Raw genomic sequence first — 14,535 nt, forward strand, 5'->3', positions numbered from 1 at the left:
GTTTAATTCTCTGCTAGTCGTCACTGCCTTGAAGGTCACTAGAAGAAGGATTTTTGCTCTTAAACATGGATATGTGAGAGAAAGGCAGGTCTATGAGAGACAAAGGAGAGAGATTAAAAACTCCTCTATGAGTTTAGACTCTTTCATCTTACCTCTGGTCGAGGAAAACCACAGTCATACCTGGCAGAATCACCCTGATGTCAGGCTGTGACCTCCTGTGTAAATTAAAATGTATCTGGTTATCATAGTGCACTGAATCACATATTTTACTAACACTGAACTAATTTTTCAGTCAATTAGTTGATTAATCAGTCTATCAGCTAAGATTTCTGTTGGATCAATGAATTGCTTAATATGGAGCCTATTTTCTTTCTTGGCTCTATATGATGTTAGGGAGAGCAAATATCCATAACACGGTCATCCAGGAGAATATCTCTGACTATGACTGCAGCGGTTCCACCCAGCTGTTATTCACACTTCCTCTTTATGAGCAGCATCCAATCAGATAATAATTTAATTTGGAGGAGCTAAAATTGCTTCATGCAAAACAAGGATGAACTTTATAAGATAAATACTCATTATTTTGAACCGTAACACATGCACAGTGACTAAAGATTTGGTGCTGGAAATGAGCAGAAAAGGTCCATTTTATTTAATTTATTTATTTTTAAAAATTTTAAGTAGAATTTTAAATCAGTTAAAATCTTGGAAAATGAGGTCAAAATTTAGCACTCTATGATACACATACAAAGTATTTACGGTAACTCTCTAAGTAAATTAGTGTTTAAGATCCAGGACGTGATGTTAAAAAGCTGACATAAAATACGTTTATTAAACACAGTATGTTTTTATTAGAATAATGAAAAGAAATATAAAGAAAACAAATGACCTGAAAATGATTATTCAGCAGAAAAACCAGACATGAAAGTTAGTGTTAGGTGCAACACTACATCTCAGCAAGATTTAACATTACAACTAAGGTCTGCAATAGACTGTGAGTAATTACTGTGCACTTCTTGTAAGGTTTCACTATATTTCATCTTCAACAGAGGGTGAAAGTTACATTCTAACCCAAACTTTGACACCATGGCTCTGCTTGGTTTTTCCCAGCATGCTGGTGCCCTCTAGTGCATACAAACAGAAAGACAGTGGAAAGACAATAAGCCTTCATTTAGTTATATGTAAACAGATATTGTAGAAAGGTGTATGATTATTATTATAAATTTTGGGGGGAAATAATACATTTTCACATATCAAAGGGGGGAAAAAACAAGGAAGAAAATAAAAAACTGAACCACAAAGAGCAGAGGAACAAATGTGCTGTCTATTGATTAATGGAATATACACACTTTCTGGCCACTTCATTAGATGCACATTGATAGTACCTGGTTGGACCTTATTTTGCCTTATTTCAAAACTGCCCTAATTCTTCATGGTATAGAAATGCTGGGAAGATTCCTCACCGATTTTGGTCCATATTGAGATGATAGCATCAGTTGCTGCAGGTTTGTCAGCTGCACATCCATGATGCTAATCTCCCCTTCCACCACATCCCAAAAGTGGATTGAAACTGGCATGTTATCCTGCTGGAAGCAGCCATCAGATGATCTGTACACTGTTCATAAAGTGATGGATATGGTCAGCAACAACACTCAGGAAGGCTGTGACATTTAAATGATGCTCAGCTGGTACACCATTAAACCACCACCACCAGTTTGAATCAAGTCTTTCAAGCTTTCATGTTGTTTACATCAAATTCTGCCCATTTTGTAGTGAAACTGATACTCATCATACATGGCAACACTTTTCCAGTCTTCTGTTGTCCAAATTTGGTCAACTTTTGCGAAGTGTAGTCTTCGTTTCCTGTTTTTAGTTGACAGGAGGGGCACCCAGTGTGGTCTTCTGCAGCCAATCCCATCTGTTTCAAAGTTTGACATGCTGTGGGTTCAGAGAAGCTCCCCGGTATACATTGGCTGTAATGAGCAGTTGTTTGACTTCAAAGTGGTTGTGCGGAACATGCCAATAGATCAGCAATTTTTAAAATGCTCAGCCCCCCATCTGGCTCCAACAGTCTAGTATCTTTCGTCCTCATTCTGATGCTCACTCTGAACTTTAGCAGGTTGTCTTCACTATGCTTACATGCCTAAATGCAGTGATTTACTGCCATGTGATTGGCTGACTAGATATTTGTGTTATCTGTGTTATATCTTTATCTCTGACCAACGCCCGGTCGAAGATAAACATATCAGGTCAATGCTGATGCTGATGGACATCTGAAACAGGCAGTTCATGCTTGAATTTGTTGAACAGAACAAGGGAACAGAAAACCTTAAGGACAAAGTGGCAAATAAAGACTAACACCTCCTTCAACCTCCTATATATTGGAATAACATTAATCTGCATAATCTTTATTTTTCCAATACCCATAATTCCATAAAATTCATCTTTATGTATCCTGTAGCTGTAAATAAGTGGTGGATAAAATTACTTTTAAACTTATTACTGCATTAACACATCCCAAGCAGATACTGGATGTCTGCAGACACTGTCCATTGCCTGGGGATGAGCGCCAACTGAAACAGGTGATCAAACCTTCATCCCGCATGTGTTTGAAGGAGAAACTGGGGAAAACATACACGATAACAGGTAGCACATGCAAACTCCACAGATAAGACCGCTGCCTGAGCATGAACTCTGCTGTGAGCACTAAAAACTGAGCCACAATGTTACTGTGGCAAAAGAGTCAGTACGTCAGTACGTTCCAAAACTGGTATTTAGGTTTACATTTTAAGATGTGCTTCTGCATACTGGCGCTTTTTGCAGAATGCAAGCCAGCATGTTTTTGAGGGTTTTTTTGTCTGTGTCAGCTACACATAATGCATGACTGTCAAAGTACAAAGTGCCGTTATGATGGAGTATATCCCAGTTGTACGCATTCTGCATGCAGCAATACATATTTTGTAAGAGCAGCTGTGGTATGCATTAAAGGGAAAAAATATTCAGTTTGGGATGCAGCCCAGAAAATTAAAAACACCTGTGTGTGTCTGTGCACTCCTAAATAAGATACAGTATGACAATCTCGTGCTGCACCCTCGTGCTTTTCCTTCACATGTCCACTGGTCATTAGGACCAAAAATATATTAAATCATTTTGAGGATTTAAACACAAGTAGAAGAAGTAGAAACACCAAACATCAGATTACCACATGAGAAGCATTTATGATGGACTGCTTTAAGAATCCACACCTGATCATGTGTGAAATGAAACTTGTCAGACTTTACAGCAGTAATCGCAGTAATTTGTTACTTTTTCTTTCAATACAACATCTGTCAGTGAGAGAAATTATATAATCACATAGGTTTTTAAATGACTTTCCTTTTTTTACATGAATAAGTTAAGAGTCTGAGGACAAACCAGTTTGACTCACTGAATTTAAGCCCACTGGGGCATGAAGCCTCTGAAAAGCATTGCTTGTGAGCTGTTTTCTTTAAGACATAAAACATTAGCTAATGTGTAAAAAAAAAATAAAAAAAAATTGAATTGTTACATGATTCTGAGTGTGCTTTAGTTTTAAGAAACATCAGTTTAACAGAAACATAAAACAGTTATTTAGTGCTTTTCTTGCACAAATGGACAACCTAAAACTAAAAAGGAGTCATGCTGTCAAATGTGACAAACAGTAGGCCAATTATATCTTTTTTTATATCAATACAATTGCATTTTTTTACTTTGTGATTTTCTCCCATTAATATCTCTTTCTTCAGATCTAAATGTATAAGGTCTTCATCTTAAGCAGATGTCACTCAGATATGCACAAAATATGAAGTAGCTTATCTTAACTGCATCCATAAACTGTGCCCCCTCAATCATTAGCAAATAAATTAAGCATAGAATAGAATAGTTTCGATTTTAGTGTAGAAGTTGGAAGCAGTATAACATAGCATTACCTAAAGTCTAAGTAAAACCAGGGCCATCACTGCCTTCTGGTTGGCGCCTCAGGTCAATCTGGTCCCACACCTCCAGACTCACAAACAGCTTCTTCCCCTGGGCCATTCGGACTGTCAATAAACACTATCCCCCCACGCCCCACGCACACGCACCTCACCAATCTGAGCCAATGTTTGAGTAACCTTATCACTCAGGCCACTCACACACGGACTCTATTCAGACCAAGTCTTTTCTTTGCACTACCTCCAAGCACTCTGTGACTATTTTGTTCTCCAGTGTGTGACTTTCTATTATTTATATATATTCCCTTGTTTTGTATATATATCCCTCTTGATTGATTCCTGTTTGCTATTTATCCCTGCTGTCTACTATTTATATTTTATTCTGGCACAGTTGGTGTGCAGTACCCACAATTTTGTTGTACATGTACAGTGACAATAAAGGACTATTCTATTCTATTCTATGTAGATTAAAGCTCTCCTTGAGGAAAGTACTTACATATAACAAATTAAGAGTTGTTTCCATGCTGTTATCATACATTATCAAACATTATATTGTATATTAAATAGTACTCTCAACTGGGACTGGTGGAAAAGTTGAGAATTGGGAGTGGGCAGTTTTATGGAGTACTTGCATATATGTATGTCTTGGTAACTTTATTGTAGTGGTGATTGGGGCATAAGAGTACTTTAGGTACTTAACATATGGGATCTCCATGGAGTATGACGTTTGCAGATGACAATGTGAACTATGGTGAGAGTAGGGAGCAACTGGCAAACAGCCTGGAGGGAAGAAGAATAAATGTCAGTAGACATAAGACAAAATACATGTGTGCAAATGACAGGGAGAGATGTGTCAGAGTGAAGCTGCAAGGAGTAGAGGTAGTTAAGGTAGATTAGTTTACCTGGGAGAGAAGGATGTTAGGTTAGGGTGAGATGGATTCAGATGATCTGTGGCGACTATTAAAGGGAGCAGCGAAAAAGGAAAAAGAAAATAGGCCATATTTTCTGGATAGATGGATGGAATTCAAAATCCTGCTCCTCACATACAAGGTCTTAAATAATCAGGCCCCATCTTATCTTAATGACCTTGTAGTACCATATCACCCTATTAGAGCACTTCGCTCTCGCTCTGCAGGCCTACTTGTTGTTCCTAGAGTATTTAAAAGTAGAATGGGAGGCAGAGCCTTCAGATTTCAGGCCCCTCTTCTGTGGAACCAGCTTCCAGTTTGGATTCGGGAGACAGACACTATCTCTACTTTCAAGATTAGGCTTAAAACTTTCCTTTTTGCTAAAGCATATAGTTAGGGCTGGACCAGGTGACCCTGAATCCTCCCTTAGTTATGCTGCAATAGACGTAGGCTGCCGGGGGATTCCCATGATGCATTGAGTTTTTCCTTTCCAGTCACCTTTCTCACTCACTATGTATTAACAGACCTCTCTGCATTGAATCATATCTGTTATTAACCTCTGTCTCTCTTCCACAGCATGCCTTTTATCCTGTCTTCCTTCTCTCACCCCAACCGGTCGCAGCAGATGGCCGCCCCTCCCTGAGCCTGGTTCTGCCGGAGGTTTCTTCCTGTTAAAAGGGAGTTTTTCCTTCCCACTGTCGCCAAAGTGCTTGCTCATAGGGGGTCATATGATTGTTGGGTTTTTCTCTGTATCTATGAAGCGCCTTGAGGCGACTTTTGTTGTGATTTGACGCTATATAAATAAAATTGAAATTGAAATTGTGTTGCACTTTGCAAAAGTCCTTGAGCACTACTTAGACAGCTAGAGACCAGTATTGTTAGAGGAAGACTAACTTTAATGACAATGAACATAACTAATGGAAAGCACTCTTTTGCTGTTCTAATAAGTATTCTTATGAATAATTGATTAAAAATTATTTAAATATCTGAATTTCTTTTCAACTTAAGCTTGAATAGTGAAATGTGTGATTTCTTGTTTTTTTTAATACCACAGGTACTTTTATAATGTTAGTAGTTTTTTTAAAAAAAAAATATTTGTGGCCATTTATATCAACTGGCTGTTGTTGTTTGTTTTTTAATTGACGTAAATGGCGCCAGAATAACCCCTGGCGGTGTTATGCTGTTCAATGTCAAAAGGCGGCACTTTCAAAGTTAAGGTAGGCGGCTGTGTTTGTATCGGGCCTTTACTGCGCTTGTGTAAAATTAATTATTATAACCCCTTTATGCTTTTAGCGTCACTGATAACAGTAGAAGTTAAACTCACTTGAAAAAATTCTGATAGGCTTACAGCTTCGTAGCTAACTCTTAGCTAACTTCGTTAGAGGACATTGACAGTAGAAGTCAGGCTTAGTTAGCGGTCAAGGAAACACCTATTTTCTAAACTTAGCTAAATCAGCATGAGAAAATTCAGCCGAGACGTGAAACATAATTAAACAAACATTGATATTTCCCTCACAGGTGACAGCTAACTTACCAACATGATGTTCTACACACAACTCTTCACTTCTAAGCGCGGATCACTAGCCAAAATCTGGCTAGCAGCCCACTGGGAAAAGAAGCTAACAAAGGCCCATGTTTTTGAATGCAACCTGGAAACAACTATCAGAGAAATAATTTCACCAAAGGTAAACGTTTTCAAAGCGCATATCCATAACCACATATTATGGGATAACTTAAGCCAGTTATTATAGTTTTATGTTGACATTAGCTTTATGATTTTTCGTTGTGCTTGAGCAATGACAATAAAGGACCATTCTATTCTATTTGAACTGTTTTCATTTCCGTTTAGTTTCAGTCAGTTCCTAAAGTGGATTTGCTTGGTTCATTTCGGTTTTTATGTTATTTTTAGTTTGGGGTTTGTTTGTTTGTTTTTGTTTTGTTTTTTGTCTTTTTAATTATTAGAGTATAGGAGGTATTTTCCCATGGGCAAGTAGATAGCACAATATGAACGTGAAACTTTACAGTGAACTTCACTGTAAAGTTTCACGTTCATATTGTGCTATCTGATTGTGTTGTGTGTCAGCTGCCTTCAGGCAGCTGACACACAACACAATCAGACATCCCAGTCTTATTAAACAAATAGTTTTCTTAACAAATTTAACCACAGTGATAAAGACTATTGCTTTCCCTTTTCTGGGTTTATACAGAGCACAGGCAGGGTGGAGATGAGTGTCAGGTGTCTACTTTTTTAAGTTTAAATAAACACACTTTTTTTTAGTCTTTGAGTTAAATAATCATGATTTCATCCCTGAAATAACTAAAACGCTTTTTAATGGCTAGTTTTAGTTAATCTTTTATATTAACTATATAAAGAGCGAGTCTGAGACGTCAGTTTGTGTGTTCTTTGTAGGTGAGAATTGGTTTGCGGACATCTGGTCATCTGCTCCTTGGTGTGGTTCGAATCTACTCCAGAAAAGCAAAGTATCTCCTTGCAGACTGCAGCGATGCCCTGATTAAGATTAAAACAGCTTTTAGGCCAGGTAACCCCGCCTTGTTGAAGTTTGTGTGTGTGCGCGTGTGTGTCTGTGTGTGCGTTAAATAATTTAAATTCTTTCAGAATAACATTGTAAAATATTTTTAATCGGAGCAGCTATTGTTGTACAGTTTATGTGACAGTTCCTCGTAAATAAATAAAGCTAAAACCTGAATTTTAGCAGAACCAAAACTTATTTCACAATCTGATCAGAATCAGAAAGACTTTATTTATCCCCAAGGGGCAATTAAGATACAACAGAGCAGCGTGATGTTGAAGATGAGGACAGGGCATAAACAGGCAATAGGAGTGAGATAATAAATACACAGAATATACAGTATATACACAGTTTTAAAATTAAAGTGACTAAAAGGTAAATAAATAACTGTAAGTGACTAAAAGTGAGTAAAGTGTTGGCAATATAAAAAGAGTGTAGAGTAGTTTATGTTTATGGGTGTGGGAAATGGTCTTACCGGCTGATAATAAGGAAAGGATGGTTTTCAGAAATTGATTAACTGCCATGTAAAAAAATTTTCATTCAGATTTTAATACGATTAATCCAGTCTAACAATCCTACAATTAATCCTGGGTTTATTAAAGTTACAGTGTATGGTACATAAGACTGTGTGTGTTTGTTTTGTTTGTTTTTGAACCAACCATGTAATCATTTATTTTATATTAGCCATTTATTTGTAATGCAGCAAAAAGCTTCAACAAAAATGGCACATTGCAATATTCATGAAAGGAGTATTTATGAAAACATGCTCTATGTGTTAGAATGCATTAGTTTCACTTATATGTATCTAAAGTGGTAACAGACCGTATCCCATTTATGACATAAGTGCTTAACCAACATATTTTAAGAAGGAACGTTTTCAACCCCAAGAACTTGAGCTGATTTGTGGTTTTCTCATGTACACGATCACAGCAAACAGTCTTTCATCAAACCTATGGTGTGAAAACTTAATTTACCTGCATGCTCTTTCTCTCATAATACACCAGGTCAGACAGATCTGCCGGTGGAGGGGCTTGAGGCCACAATAAAAGCGATTACCTTGGTCGAAGATTTCACTACCTTTGATCCCCAGCTTCCAGACCCCAGGCACTGTTTTCCTCACTTCTCCAACACGTCTAACCTGTCATTTATAGAATTGATTTTTATGACATGCTTGTCAATATAAAAGGATATGAATAAAAGGATTGCTCATATAAAATATATAAAAAAATATAAGGCTGATTGTGGACTTACCTATTTTCTAAGTTATAATTCTGTGTTGACTTCCTAAAGTAAGGCTGCCCTGCAATCATACATAATTTAATTACTTGTTATTTATTTAAACCTGGTGAATAAGTATTCTGTTTGTGTCCACACACCAGTGACATAGATGTTGTGGACCACTTTTCACTGAACCAGTGTCGATTGGAGGAAATCACTCTGAAAGAGGACTTTGGAAATAACTTTCTAAACTTTGCAGACATTGGTAAGAGCTGAGTTGTTTTCTTGCTTAAGTTGAGTTGTCATTGTTTTTGTTTCTGTTGAGCCTGATTTCATTCTGTCATAGAATATTATTAATTTCTTCCCTTGTCGTTGATTGTAGGAGATGAGCACCAAAGTTATCATAATGTATTGATGGATGTGAGCTTCCAGAGCTTGGCTCAACATGGAGATGCATTCGGGGATGAGGACCGAGGATTTGACTTACTCGGTATTCCATCCATCCATTTTCTTCCACTTATCCGGGGCCGGGTCGCGGGGGCAGCAGCCCAAGCAGAGAAGCCCAGACCTCCCTCTCCCCAGCCACCTCCTCCAGCTTATCCGGGGGAACACCAAAGCGTTCCCAGGCCAGCCGAGAGATATAATTTCTCCAGGGTGTCCTGGATCTGCCCCGGGGCCTCCTCCCGGTGGGACATGCCCGGAAAACCTCGCCCAGGGGGCATCCTTGTCAGATGCCTGAACCACCTCAGCTGGCTCCTTTCGATGTGGAGCAGCAGCTGCTCTACTCTGAGCCCCTCCCGGATGGCTGAACTTCTCACCCTATCTCTAAGGGAGAGGCCAGCCACCCTTCGGAGAAAGCCCATTTCCGCCGCTTGTATTCGCAATCTCGTTCTTTCGGTCACTACCACTCGTGACCATAGGTGAGGTTAGGGACGTAGACCGACCGGTAAATTGAGAGCTTCACTTTTACACTCAGCTCTCTCTTCACCACAACAGACCGGTACAGCGTCCGCATCACTGCAGCCGCTGCACCAATCCGTCTGTCGATCTCCCGCTCCCTTCTCCCATCACTCGTGAACAAGACCCCGAGATACTTAAACTCCTCAGATTTGGAGGTGCTGATTACTCGGTAGTCTTACGTGAATTGATGAGGATCAGTTTACAGTCAGTTTTTAGCCAGAAGAACATTTAAAAACAGATCCCTCTCTGGGATACTGACTGACTCTAGTGTTACCTTTACTGTAAAGTTGTGATGCCAGAAAATATTCTTTCAAATATATCAGTATTCAGCAGGCCATTAAAAATTGGTGTTTTGTCACCAAATGCATACAGATCAAAAAAGGAGTATAAACCATTCTTGCAGTAGGTGATTGAGTAAAATGTCACAGGATATGCTATAAACTCAATCAAAGCTCTCCTTTTTCCAGTGGTGTTTGCAATCCTTGTCCTGGTTATAAACGGAAATGTTTGACCTGGATTGCTCACATCTGCTATTAGCTTTGGTGTTTGTGAGAGGAGACGGTCTGTCTGGGCCTTCAGGTCCTTGACAGGACTCATGTTCCTGTATTCTCTCAGGGATCCAACATCTGAACTGTAACACAAAGAATAAATAGCCTTTGAGACACGGCATGGCTCCTATCTGCTTTTTAGTTTTTAATAATGAATGGTTGTATGGTTGCAGATGGTCTCTTTTTTTGCTTTTTCACATATCAGAATTAAAATGGAATTAAAACATATTAACTATATGTTTTATTTTTTCCTCCACTGACTTTGTAGATTTTCTGGCGCAGTCCAGTGATAATGCTGAGGCCACAGAATTCATCCAGGAGAATCCACAAAATGAAAACCTGCCGAGCTCGCCTTTATATGATCAGCAAGGTGATATTTCATTGTGACTGTATTTTACATTAGCTATTTAAATCACATTTTCAATTTAATTTAAACAGCTGCAAGTGATATGCGCTTGATTGTACAGCAGCGCAAGGGAATTGTGTTGTTCATTAAGAGAGTAAAGAGCTGTGTTTGCTCTGAACAGAGCCCATATGTTTGGCAGATGCTAACAGAACGGATTCCATGGAAGTAGAGACCCCGATGGCGAATCAGACCACCCTGCTCGCTAATGAGGAGGCCTTTGCTCTCGAACCTGTGCCCATCACTCGTAAGCACCAAGCATGCCAATCAAAAGCCACTCACATCAGAACAGCTGAAATGCCACTCTTTTTCTCACATAAACTCTTGTATGGTTAACTGTTTTTCTTCAGCAAACTCTGAGAGGAAGAAGGGGAAGAGGAAACGCAAGTTGGTGGTGGATCAGACTAAAGAGCTGAGCAACGAATGCATCAGAAAGCAGCTTTCTGACTTTTCAGATCTGGTCACTCCTTTGGACATGGCCCCGCCCACTGTGCAGCTAATGCAGTGGAAAGAGAGCGGAGGTGCAGATAAACTCTTTGCACAGCCGTGTTCCACTGTTTTATCGCTCCAGATAAAGGAGGTGAAACCCTGCTACATTCTCAACAATATTAATCCCACAATAATATCACCACTATTGTCTGTTTTTTCTGGGAGTCACATAAATGATTTTCGCCTTCAAAAACCTTTTCTGGTCCACTTCCAGACAGCTTCCAGCGCTGCTATTTAAGCTGAGCACTCTGCAATTTCACGACAAGCTTTAAACTTATTTACAGAGGAATCATTCATTTGTCTTTTAAACTAATGTAACTTTTGGTAATGATAGTGAATTCGATCGCTAAAACTAGTTTTCAGGTAAAGCCCGAAAGACCAAAAGCATCACGAGTGGGACCGGCAACATGCTTGTTGCTTTAGCTTGTGTTGGGTTTTCTGGTGATTGTCTTCATCTGAAAATCGCTGAGTTATCTGAGGGAGGGCATACGGTGGAAACGCTGTAATGATTACTGCAAATACACAGTTTGATCCAAACGCAAGAGACTTTTGGCTACACTGAAGCAATCATAACTTGTCACTTGCCAAATTTGCTTCCCTGTGAGTTGCTTCACTTGCACAAAATGTAGAATCAGTTAAAGGATTCTCATTTTGACACGCTGCAGGAGATCCAGCATTCATTGCTGATGTATATAGTGCGAGAGGACACAATGAGACTTCCACCAAGTGGTCTCAAAATAGCAGCCGTGCTCGAGGCGTTCTGGAGGTGCATGGGAAGATAATAGATAAGCCAGTTTAAATCAAGTAAAGGCTTTTTGATTTTATGAGGTGATTTTGATTAAACTTTGCATTTTGGCGCATAGACAAAGGTGAATCCCTGCTATTAATGTTATGTCACATTTTACATTTCCAGCTTTTTGCTAGGAGTTTTTTCCAAGTGAAGCGCCGTGGTGTACGTGAGGATGTTGAGGAGATGCGCCACGAAGAGCATAAAGGTATTTTATGTTTGTTTATTCATTTCTATGGTGTTGTTTCTGTTATTACAGTACATGTGTAATATAACAAAGTTAAAGCTGAGAGGCAGAAGGGTAAAAAGACAAAAGAATGGTGGAGAAAGTAGGAAAGATTATAATAAAATGATCTTTCCTCTGAGCTTGTTTCTGCCAGAGGCTTCTTCTTGTTGAAATTGAGTTTTTCCTTCCCACTGCTTTCAAGTGCTTGCTCATAGATTTCTTTTGTTGTTGTTGTTTCTGTATTATTGTAGGGTCTTTACTTTACAGTATAAAGCGCCTTGAGGTGACAGTTGTTGTGATTTGGTGCTATATTGTTTTTAATGTATGTGCTTTGTCCTGCTCCTTAGCTCAGAGGGAACGAAGTGCCCTCACTACAGAAGTCAGTGTCATGGATTTATCAGCTGATCCTGAAAAAACACACAACACTGAGCTGACTGAACACGATCACGTCAACGACAGCCAGCGTGAGAGCTACTCACAGCTCACACAAGTAAGTATTAACATGTTATGTAAAAAAAATATATATATATATATTTATTATAGTTCCCCTGCTTTCACTGTTTTTCATTGTCCATAGCTCATAATCTGTGCTCTTTCTACCAGGATGAAAACAGGTCAGAGCTTACTCATCCATCACTTCCATCTGAAGACTCCATATTTGTCCACCCGCCTTACTTGGAGCACAGCACGCAGTCAACTTCCCTCCACACTCAGGTGCTTGCAGACACAAACAGTTACAAATAGAAGCAGGGCAGGAAACTGTCCTCTGCCAACCTCTGCTTCTCACCGACCTTAACTGTGGAATGAAAGTGAACTAATAATGGATGATTGTGTGTGAAAATAGCTAATACAGTAGATGAGCTCCAATCTATTAACACTTGACAGATGGCGGGTGTTCATTTCCCACCCTGCCTTGGCGATGTGCCCAGCATCACTGACTGAAATATGGTGCCTTTCTTACCTCCAGTCTATGCTGAATAGCCAGGACTTTGAGGAGAGGAGGATAACCAGGCGAGCACAGAAGCTTCTGAACGCTCTAAAAGTAAGACTCTAAAAATAAATGGTTGGACATTAGAATTAAAGTCGCACCAGCTACTCCATCTTGGATGTAACTGGAATTAAAATAGATGGGAAGAATGCATGTTCAGGACACAGGAGTGTTGTTTGTCCCATGGGGTCTACTTAATTTCAGTTTGGATGTTACATAAGCTGACTTAACATTAGTACTTGGTTCCTGAAAAACGCATGATCGAGACAAAATTCAGACCTGACTGTTATGGTATAGATATGATAACAACATCCTGATTACTCTGCAAACATTTCAGTGTTGAGTAAATGACAGCTAACAGTCTTGGCTTGACATCTGCGATCCTGCTACTGAGGGTCTAAATAGGGCACATCTGATTGTTCAAAAGCAGTCACGTGGAGGTTTTGAGTGTGGCGTCCTCTTTGCGACCAATTTTATCTAGCGAGTGTGAGCAGCCTCCCACAACCACTCGAAACTATGTGAAGAAAACACATTTTTCCCTAGCAACCTTTGGTTGCCAGGAAATCACTAACCAGTTTCCAGGTTTAGGAAAGGGTTTGGGGTTTTTTTTGAATACTGGTTCCAAGATGAAAGTTGTCCCAATGTCAATAACATAACCTCACCACCTTCTGGATATCATTGTTGGCCTTAGGGAGATGTTGTATTCAAGAATTGTTTAACGGTATCCTTTTACTAATTAGAATAAAACTGAACAAATCTTCTTGACCTAAAGGAGAGTAGCAAAGTCCAGAAAAAGCTTAGCATACCGGGGTCGTCTCTGTTTCTCTTTCTGAAACTTATTTGAGTTGTTACTATCCAGAAATGTAACTTCACCATGCATTAAAAAGAGAAAATTAACATATACATAAATGTAAAGGGATTAAGTTTTGTTTATACTTACCAAAAAGAAAGGACCTGCTGGTCTGTTGGTTAGCACATCTGATCGCAGCCATTTAGTAACAAAATTAGTTGACAATCAAATTTTACTTAATAAGTTTATTTTAAATGTGGACACCCTGTACTGTGTTTTTCTGCACCATGCCCTACTTAACCCTGAATATCAGAAACTGTAGTCAGCGTGGACAGGAATTTAACAATGAGAGGGATGGGAGAGGATTAGGGGTGATGTACAGGAAATTAAACTCTTGTCTGTGTGTGTTTGTGTTTGCAGCAGAGCCAGTATGACAGCAAAGACCCCACGTTCAGCCTGCAGGGAATTTGTGAAGGAAGCAGTCGCTGGCAAGCTGCAACCACCTTCTTCTGTTTCCTCGTCCTGAAAAAACAAGAAGTCCTCCGCCTGTGTCAGACCGCTCCCTATGAGGACATCTCTGCCACACCTGGACCCAAATTCTACAATTAGTAAAAAGCAGAAGTCAGTCTTCTAACATGCCAGCTTGGGTTTGTAAATGACGCAGAATCACTGTGTCTGTTTAACTCTGATAAGATTATATTAAAGTTACTGAAATAAGCTTCTGGAATAAATAGTAT

General features: G+C 39.3%; 1 protein-coding gene across 3 annotated transcripts; it reads left to right on the plus strand.

Annotated features, from left to right (window-relative positions):
• The first annotated feature begins 6,396 nt into the window (after window positions 1-6,396).
• rad21l1 (RAD21 cohesin complex component like 1) lies at window positions 6,397-14,407 on the plus strand. Of its 3 annotated transcripts, none has more exons than XM_085345272.1 (13): window positions 6,397-6,543; window positions 7,269-7,398; window positions 8,394-8,493; window positions 8,769-8,872; window positions 8,990-9,097; window positions 10,384-10,498; window positions 10,671-10,765; window positions 10,869-11,098; window positions 11,921-12,002; window positions 12,368-12,510; window positions 12,624-12,734; window positions 12,988-13,062; window positions 14,222-14,407. In XM_085345272.1, exons 1-13 carry the CDS (start codon window positions 6,397-6,399, stop codon window positions 14,405-14,407), a joined length of 1,626 nt encoding a protein of 541 aa, XP_085201398.1. The 3 variants fall into 3 exon arrangements, with proteins under 3 accessions (XP_085201398.1, XP_085201396.1, XP_085201397.1); XM_085345270.1 differs by having other exon boundaries at window positions 10,384-10,485; window positions 10,643-10,765; window positions 14,219-14,407; XM_085345271.1 differs by having other exon boundaries at window positions 10,384-10,485; window positions 10,661-10,765; window positions 14,219-14,407.
• The last annotated feature ends 128 nt before the right edge of the window (window positions 14,408-14,535 follow it).

Source organism: Diplotaxodon limnothrissa, linkage group LG20 (genome assembly GCF_057381915.1).
Source record: "Diplotaxodon limnothrissa isolate DT_005_m linkage group LG20, D_limnothrissa_male_GT1.1, whole genome shotgun sequence".
Classification (NCBI taxonomy): Eukaryota; Metazoa; Chordata; class Actinopteri; order Cichliformes; family Cichlidae; genus Diplotaxodon; species Diplotaxodon limnothrissa.